At 34.6% G+C, this 9,898-nt stretch overlaps 1 protein-coding gene and 1 long non-coding RNA gene across 5 annotated transcripts in view; both read left to right on the top strand.

The window, feature by feature from the left end:
• Positions 1-5,139: 5,139 nt before the first annotated feature.
• On the top strand, positions 5,140-7,054 carry LOC122515539. Its single transcript, XR_006303298.1, has 2 exons — positions 5,140-5,613; positions 7,002-7,054. It is a non-coding gene; the product is annotated as an uncharacterized LOC122515539 (long non-coding RNA).
• Positions 7,055-7,494: 440 nt separating this feature from the next.
• Positions 7,495-9,898, top strand: part of LOC122515538 (voltage-dependent L-type calcium channel subunit beta-2) — a 72,177-nt gene continuing 69,773 nt past the window's right edge. For 2 of the 4 annotated variants that reach the window (XM_043632929.1, XM_043632926.1), the window contains exon 1: positions 7,496-7,847. In XM_043632929.1, the coding sequence (XP_043488864.1) occupies positions 7,572-7,847 (276 nt within the window). In that variant the 5' untranslated portion in view covers positions 7,496-7,571. Of the gene's footprint in view, positions 7,848-9,898 lie in introns of all 4 variants that reach the window. The other 2 variants (XM_043632927.1, XM_043632928.1) reach the window with 2 other exon arrangements.

The following is a 9,898-nucleotide window of genomic DNA, read 5'->3' as shown; positions in this document are numbered from 1 at the left end:
CTTATTTTTCAACGTTCTTCTTATTTTTGATTCAATTGACGTATGATGTAGGTATCGTTAATCGTTGAAAATAATACACTTGGTAAGAATAAAAGGTGTAAAAGTGAAAGTTCAGGTCACGTACCGCCCCTTCTCTCCACCCCCACTCCCCCACTCCTACGCGCAATATCTTTGACGATACTATTTTTATTTTTTGAACTATTATTTAATTGATGATCAACTGTTAGAACGATGATATTTATTGATTCGATAATAATTTTGTCTTCGTTTATTTGTTGACACACAATATTGAACAAATGTTTATTTAGGAAAATATTTCTTAGAAGATTTGGGACGAAGTAAGATTAGGCTTTCCTAGAATAATGGTTTATCCTTTACTCAAATCCATGTCACATCCCCTACCCGTTACTTTTGATCTCTTCCGATATGAATAGGAATTCACATTGAGAATCGTACTATTTGAAATTGGCCGTTAACGAATGATACGAAAATATATTTAAAATATTGACAAATGTTTTATCGCTTATCCGAGATCAGACGAATATTTTTAATAATGTTTTTTATTGTGTTCGGATTTGTCAGGTGTACGACGTTCAATGCACTTTCTAAATATTTAAAGAAACGACGCCGAAATATTTGGGAGATGGGTCTGTGGACCGTTACTGACCCATCTATAAAAATTGTGTACTTTTCAACTACGAACAATAATTTTTTTCTTTTACTCGACTGTTTAGATCTATCGTATAAAGAAACCATTGTTGTTTAGGAATATCTACCTGACGCAGTGTTCGAATATCTGTTTTCTCTTTTTCATTTACATTTTCCTATAGGTGCGATTTAAATGCTTGCTTATTTGAAGAGGATGTTACTCGGAGAGAGAAAAATCAGAGGACAGGAAAATGTAACTAAGTGAAAATCTTTTCAAGGGATTTAAGGTTGAAATTCTTTACAAAGATTTTGAATTTGTCTTGGTATTCTCTAATATTGATTTTGTTTTCTTTACGATCTTTTTTTTCCGTTTTCTTTACTCTTTTCGGGTTTACCTTTATCGACGCGTTAGAAGAAATACTTCGAGGTATAAAGACGATTTTTTTTTTTATTTGATCTGATTTTGTTCCGAAGAATGTCTGGAAGTTTTATGGATTTCTTTTTTTCTTTTTTTTTTTTAAGAATTTTCAGCACAGATTTCTAAAAGCATTAGAATAATTTTTATAATTTTTCACATTTTCAATGATCAATTCGTCCTATTATTTGATATTTTATTTAACATATATATTTATATATTAGCAAATAAGAATAATCTTTGAACAATTACGTGGAAATCTTTGAGATCTTTCCCATATATCGGATGTTACTTATAGTTCATGAAAATACAAATATTTTTTTCCAGAGGGAGCCACTTTTCTCTAGTAATTCATTTCCTAACCTATTTTCGGCAAGATAATATTACGATCACAAATAATTATTTCGTATATAAGTAAATCATTTGAATAGAAATGAAATATTTTATAATCAAGCAAAAACGAATAAACATTTGATTTGTTTTATTCGATCGATAGAACGATCGAAAAAGGATTTCAATTCGACACGCGAAGTATCCTTTCTTTTGTTTTATGTTTTCGATTCATACGTACATGCAAGGAACATTTGTTTCTCGAGAGAACGCAGCTTTATCCAAAGACGATGTGCTATTATTTCGATAATGTATTTTCACAAAGGAAGCTTAAAATCGTAGTAGGTTTTATCGTACCGGAAAAAAGCTCTTTCACTGTTGGTCGGTAAAAGCACAGCCAGAGGGCAACAGCTTTCTTGTTTTAACACGAACACGAAAGTTCATACTTTGATTCATGTTTCTCCGTAACAGCTTTCTTTCCAATTAATTCTACAACCCTCCGGCAGATGACAGGACTAACGTTCGACATTCCAATTCCGAGCTTCATTTTGAACTTACGTTAGAAAGTTTACTTTTTTATTTCCTAAGGTATTTAAATAATAATGGACTATTTAATATAGAAATTTCATTTGTAGAAATTTGTAAAATTATTTCTCGTGTAATTCGATTCCCATCGATCATAATTAAAATATAGACGACCTCGGTATATTGATATGAATTGCAAAACGACTTTTAAATAAAACAGTACTTGAACCGATTTGATAAATTAGTTTTGGTAAATAGGAAAATGGGTGGATAATTCATTACGGGAATATACGTATGTAATGTATGAATTTTGATATTAAACAGGTCTGATAGAAACATACACACACCACACATGCACGAAATTCTTTAGAATAAATTTAATAAATATATATATATATAAACGATCAGAAAAGTTGTGTCGTATAATGGGTTGCATGAAATTATTTCGTTCGATTAACCTGTTAAAATATGGAAACGTCGCAATAACGTAACCAGTCAACGAATTCTCTATCGATTACTGGAAAAGTAATCACGAATGTGTTTGATATACATATGTTAAATCGAACTTTTAACGTACGTGTGTATGCACGCGTTCGTGTATATGTTTCTATCTCCGTGTATGCGTGTGACTATTTTTTCCTTTCATTTTTTCTGTTCCTTTTTTTGTTATTATTTTATTTCTTTTCTACGCAAGTTCCTAGTTCAAATCTGTACTTAACATATTTATATATATATACAAGCACATTATAGAAACGTTGTTTAATCTTAATGACTACTTTCTGGTAAACAACGTAATTAGCGGAAACTCGGTGATGTTATCGTTCGAAAAGTACTTACGTGTAATGAAATCCGCGATAACATTCCAACACGTGCTACGTGATAAAATGGCTTCGACTGTATAAGAGATGGCAAAGGAGGAGGAAGAGGAGGAGGAGGAAGAGGAAGAGGAGGTGGAGCAAGTTATTTCAATTGAAATTTTTACGATTACTAATTCCCCGAAAAAGTCGTTATTTTACAATTAACTTACAATTTGATGGGAAGGTTCTTTGAAAACAAGTTCATTGTACTTATAGTTATTTCCATCGCCACCCCCTCTCTCTCCCCACCCGCTCTTAGTCACTCACTTTTTCTCTCTTTTCTTCCCATGTTGTTCCAATATAAACGATCGTGTGTTGGCGGTTTTTTGATTTCGATTAGTTGTCTTAAGTTTTCAAGACATTTTATTATTAGTTACAATATTTGCTTAACTAATTAACGTTATTAACACGTGACGTAAATGGCGACCGGTTTCATGTTTTCAATATGAGATTTTCTACTCCGAGGTTATCGATTTCTTTTGTTTGATTTTATAATTGTGATTTGGATAATAAGTTTTGCTTGAATACTTTTTTTTATTATTTAAGAATGTTTTCAGTTGAATATTTTTAATTGTATTTGATATATAGGTTTACAGGTTATATGATTTTTCACGATATAAAATAATATTACAGATTTACGAGAAACTTATAAAATTGTATTATAATTAAATTCAAATGAATAAAATTAAAACACATACACACAAGGCGTACTATAAGAAGTCATCAAAAATCAATAGATAAAATTAAGAATATACAAAACAGAAAGAAAAACAAAAGAAACAAATGAATAAAAAGATAGGATAAAAAATAGGATAAAAAGTAGAGCCACGTGTCGTATCCAACATAAGTGTAAGCGAGAAAGATAAGTAAAGAATGAAACAAAACGAAACTGAGAAGAAAAAGCAAGCAAGCAAGCAAGCAAGCAAGCATAACACTAATCGAGCGAGTAAATAACAGAATAATAAATATAGAAATAGATAGATAGATAAATAGATTAAACAGATGCAGATATAGATACATAAATATATATATAAAATATAAGAAAATTAACAAGACACATATATAAAAATAAAAATAGTTAGGTTAGGTGATGCGGTGGTAAAGTAAGGTAATACATAAAAAATAAAATTTGTTCGATAAATAATAGATAGATAAATAGATAAATAGATTAAACAGATATAAATACATATATATAGGATATAAAATAGTTAACAAGAAGACATATATAAAAATTTAAATAGTTAGGTTAGGTGATGCGGTATTAAAGTAATGTAATGTAATATAAAATAAAATTTGTTCGATAAATAATAGATAGATAAATAGATAGATACATTAAATAGATATAAATACATAAATATATATAAAATATAAGAAAGTTAACAAGACACATATATATAAAAATAAAAATAGTTAGGTTAGGTGATGCGGTGGTAAAGTAATGTAATACATATAAAATAAAATTTGTTCGATAAATAATAGATAGATAAATAGATAGATAGATTAAATAGATATAAATACATATATATATATATAGGAAATAAAAGAGTTAACGAGAAGACATATATAAAAATATAAATAGTTAGGTTAGGTGATGCGGTGGTAAAGTGTAAGGTAAGGTAAGGTTAGGTAATGGGGGTTTTTGCGCACGCTAATATGCGCTGGTACCTCGCGCTCGTGTGAACTCGCGCATCCGATCGATAAAAGAGACCGCCCCGGGCTTTACCTGGCGTCCCCAATCGCGTGACGTCACGGCGCCGGAGACGAGTTAAACCGAGCTGAGACGAGGGCTGCCGACGTCTAGGGGCCGAGGTAACGCTCTCGTCGGGGATCCAACAGCACCTCGTCGACGACGCGAAACACGGCCCCTAACACACTATCGTCGACCTCGTCGTCGTCTTTGCTTTTTTAAATACGTCCTTTTTCCCTTTTACGAACAATCTGTTTTTTTTTGTCAACCTTTTACTCATCATTGTCATCCTAATCTTTATCACACACACACACACACACAAACACACGCTCGTTATCGTTCTTGTTCTATCCTTTTATCACTATCTCTCTCTCTCTCTCTCCTTCTCACACGTTCTCACGTTCATCTATCGTTTTGTCATTCACGTTTAACACACTCATCCCCCTCGATCATTTGTCCTATCGGAATAAAGAATTATTTTCTTGTCGAGGTCTGAAAGTTTATTATCATCAGTGGTGCGGTGGTGGTGTTTTGTTACTAACTGTCAATTAGTTCTTTTTTTTCTACTTCTAATTCGGGAGGATTCGTTAACCTCTTTTTTCTTTTTTTTTCTCCCCCACCCCTTTGCCTAATTTCTTTTCTTTTCTTTTCTTTTTATCGTGGGTGATTTCGTATAAAATTTCGTCGTTAAACAAAAAACAGGATCGACGGTTCTTTTCTCTCTCTCTCTCTCATTCTTTTTTTTCTCTCTCTACTTTCGATTCGAATCCTTTCGAGTTTCTTTTTCATCTTCTTCTTCTTCTTCTTCTTTTTTTTTCCTTCTTCCCCCTCCCCCTTTTACCATCCCCCGTCCCATCATCCCTTATCCATTTTTTTTTCTCCTCTTCCTCGCTTCAAGTCGTCGGGTTTATCAATCGCTGTGATGAACGAGGTAATTATTTCGTGAAAAAAAAAAAAGAAGAAGAAAAAAACAAGAACGCGTATCAAAGTGACGCGTCCGTCCGGGGTAAATTTTGTTTTCCGTATCGTGCGGGAGACGTCAAATTTTGTGACAACTTTTGACGACGAGAGAGAGTGATCGGGGGAATGGTCCGTCTGTTAACGTGAGAAGAAAATTTTCGCATCGTTTGAGGGGAAGACGATTAGAGACAGTAAGTTTTAGATATTTGTTCAATACAAAATCGTTAACTTTTAATTTAATCATTTTTGTATCGTTTAAATATGTTGAATTTAAATCGTCGTTGATTTAAATTCAACATGACACGTTCTACTATCATTAAATTGACATTTTTTGTTTGTTACAATAGCGCAAGGTGTGTTTCCATTTCTTCTTCTTCTTCTTTTTTTCATTTGCGAATGAAAGATTAAGAATCTAATTGCAAACCAAATCAGAGATGACGATTGGTCGAGTGAGAAAAACAAAATGAACGCTTTTTAAATATACTTTCTTTTTCTTTTTTTTTAATTTTTTTTCTTCTTCTCTCTCTCTCTCTCTCTCTACCGTTACATCCGATTGGTCCTTGTAACCCCTTAGAGGTTCTAAGCGCAGCTGAGCTCGACCGGGCGCGACCCACAGCCCTACATTCGTGTTCTGCGGCGTGACCTAACCTCAACTTGCTATACCTTGGCCGCCTGAGAGCTTTCAATACCTATTCCAATAATACTATTTAAACAACAAATTGCATTGAATTTATTCCTTTCATTATTGTCTCCTCGTCATTATCAACATCATCACCATTATCATTATTATTATTATTATCATCTTGTTCTTTTGAGGTTATGAAAGTTTATCGTACGACCTTGGACAAGTGTGGGGAGGAGGAGAAAAAGAATAAGGAAAAAAGAAAGAAGTAGATCAAGAAAAAAAAAAGAAAGAAAGAGAGAAAGAGAGAGAGAGTGAGAAACGATTTCCGTTTTAATCTTTGCCATATCTTTCTTTTTTTCTTTCTTTCTTTCTTACTCCAATGAGATCGCATAACCAACACTGTCAGCACGAACGAGAAGGATATGCTTTTCACCTTCCCAGTCGGTTGTAATGCTTCGGAATTCTACCTCGACGGTCGAGGTCGGCGAACGACGTGATATAACGTATCGAAGATACGTTGACCTTTATGTAACGTTATACGTCGGCTCTTTTACGCGCCGATTCAAGACACCACACAGGGAACAGACATACAGACAGACAGACACTAATATACACATATACACACGTATATATATACATAATATATCTATACATATAAATTTTCATATGCATATGTATGACTGGTTTATAACAAGATTCTACACGATCTAATCGTTCGATTCAAACACATCGTATATGTAGGACAACGAACGCACTGCTTTCGATAGATTTCAAATTCAAACAACAATTGTTAACATTGTATTACAATAAGAAAAGAAAATGTAAACACACAATTAGACGAACGTTGATTAGAAGACATTTTCTCGATAGTAGATCGTCAACTGTTATTAGAGAATATAAATCAATTTGATGTTTAAATATAACCTATATAATTATTCGATATTGTGTTCGCAGAAGTATCGATAAAAGGACTGGCAAAAAGAAGACCCTCCCCCAGGAATCTAACATAAGAGAAAAGGGAGAACGGTTTAGATAAAAATCCATTAATAATAATAATAATTCGATAATTTCAATTATTTCCGAGAAAAAGAAATTGATCGTCGAGTGATAAAAGAGTGTCCCTAGGTATATTAAATAGTGTGAATTATTAAACAAAGGGGGGTGAGGGGGATCGGGAAGTTGTTGGTGATTAAAAGGGTGGTATAAGTGTGATGTGGTTGAGGCCCCCGGCGAGTCCTGCGGGGGCAGGAGGTCAAAGGTAGATTTGTCGTGAGGGGTCCAGGCACGGCTCGGTTGGCCCGTGGCGAGCTCGCTGGAGGGGCGGGGGAGGAGGAGGTAGGATGGTGTGACCTCCGGCGTCATCCCGCCCGACGCGGAGCTGGTGCTGCTGTTGGAGGTGGCGGGGGAGGTGGCGGCGTCGGAGGAGGAGGAGGGGGAGGAGGTGGTGGTGGTGGTGGTGGTGTCGGTGGTGGAGGAGTCGAGCAGCTGCTGCTCGACTCGGAGGAGGAGGAGGAGCCCACGGCGATGTCGAGGCAGCCTCGCGGTGAACGGGACCACGTGAGCCGCTGCGATTTGCGAGCTGATTCTCGCGAACAACGAGATTTACGCGACCTACGCGACCTACGCGATTTACGCGACCTAAGGGACCTAAGGGATCACAGGGACCTAAGGGATCCCAGAGACCTCAGGGACAGTTACTCTAACGTCAGACACATTCGTGACGATTACGATAACGATCATCATCCTTCCTCGACAGATCGGACCATCGCTCCCTCTACTTCTGCTTTACCCAATAAACCGGTGAGTTTATATCTGTTATATTATATTGACAATTCGTAATGGACTGTTCCACGAATACACCCCCAATTATCAAACCTACGAAACCTAACGAATCAAACTGATCCTAATCAAAAATCACTGTTGGGATCTGTCTGTTCTGATTCTCAAAGCTTAAACATTTCTTCTTATACCAATACAAACTGGTAAGTTTATCAAATTATATATCAATTATAATATTGACAATAGTAATGGATTAACCCCTACAAAGATAGAAATGTAAAAATCCATCTTGTAAAACTAAATTAAAAATCACAGTCGTGTTCTGTCTGTTCTCATTCTCAACTCTCGATTATCATTAAACATATTTCTTCTCAGATCTGTCCAAACTTTTCTATCCAATTACACTTACGTATAGATTACTGATTAATAAATTCTTACCTATGTTTTCATCAAAGTGTATAAGTTAATGGGCAAAAAAGGAAAAAGAAATTATACTTATCGATATACAACGACGACGTTATTATTTCAGGCCAAATCCACATAGATAAATATATTTGACGTGTATACTAATATTATCTTGCGCAATATTGCGCGATCCTTTTTTTTTTTTTTTTCTCTCTCCATACTACGGGAGATCCAATAGGTAGTGTTTTCTTTTCAACTAGTGGTGGTAATTTTTTTTCTTTTCTTTTTTTTTCTAGTTACCTAATTTACTTCTATGATATATTTATCGAAGGTTTTGTAGAGGAAGAAAAGGAACAAGATGATGAAGATGAAGAAGAAAAAGGAGAAGATGAAGAAGAGAGAGAAAGGAATGGATTTATTCAAAAGAGTAGTCTAACACACACACACAAACACACACAGACATATATATATATATATATACAATATATGTTTGAGGGAAAGTAAACGAAGCTTGAGTATCTTTGATCAAAGCTCTCTCTCTCTCTCTTTCTATCTCCATCTTTCTCTTTCTATCTTATTCATCTTATCTTTCTCAACGTTCGTCCTCGATATCCACGTAAACCGACATAGTGGTCGTTCTTCATTCAACGCTTTGCATCTTTCATAAAACTAGCAACCCTGTGCAAACGACATTGGGATTGGCTGTACCTCCTTTCATTTGCAGCTGCATTCACCGACCCTTTACTTTCTCAACTTTCCCCCACCACTTCCTCCACCTCCTCCTCCTATTTCTTCTTCTTCTCGTCATAGTCATCGTAATTGTTGCTATCATTTGCCAACTGGTAGGGTCAGGAGTGCTAATGAGAGAGAGTAAGAAAGATAGAAGAAAATGAACACGAAGGTGAAGATGATAATGGTGTTGCAGTTGAAAATGAAATCCGTTTGGTTTTTACGCGAACACGTTTCTCAATAGGTTTTATCTTGTTTTTCCTTTTTTTCCTTTCCTGTTCTATCACACACGAATATATTATTCTGCATTAAGTTACTTTCTTTTTTCTTTTCTTTTTTATTCATTTGATAGGGCTTTGACGGTAATGCAGCGTACTCGAAACTAGGACACTTTCCAACCTTCTCGATTAAATATTTCTACAGCCTCCCGCCCCCTCCCCCCATTGTCAATTCTTTTTCTCTCCCTTTCTTTTTTTTCTTTTTCCTTTTTATTCTCCACTTCTTTCATTTATATTTCTAGAACTTAATTATTATTATTATTATCAACGTTTGACAAATTATGCAACGCGTGATATTATTATTATTGCCATACGTGTCAGATAATTTTCTTCAAGTTATATCTCAGAGATCGTATAATAATATTTAACACCCGTTTATTTATTACGTTACATTTAAATGGTGTTATTGAATTTTTGTATTTACTCAATACGATTTTTTTTTTTCCTTACAATCTACATGAATAACAAATTAATATCGCGTATTTTAAAGAAATTGTCTTTTTTCATTCCTCGGTGACAGATTGTTATTATCATGATCACAATTTATTCGAGAACACGTTTTAATACCAATTGATCACACCTACTGTTAAACTTTTCCGTAAGTACGTACGTTCACTTTTTAATCCATCATTCTAATGTAAATGTATGCCCCAATGCTCG

This window comes from Polistes fuscatus, unplaced genomic scaffold (assembly GCF_010416935.1).
Source record: "Polistes fuscatus isolate 324 unplaced genomic scaffold, CU_Pfus_HIC Scaffold18, whole genome shotgun sequence".
In the NCBI taxonomy this organism is placed as follows: Eukaryota; Metazoa; Arthropoda; class Insecta; order Hymenoptera; family Vespidae; genus Polistes; species Polistes fuscatus.
Note: the sequence above shows the minus strand (reverse complement) of the source record. Positions and strands in the feature narration are given on the sequence as shown.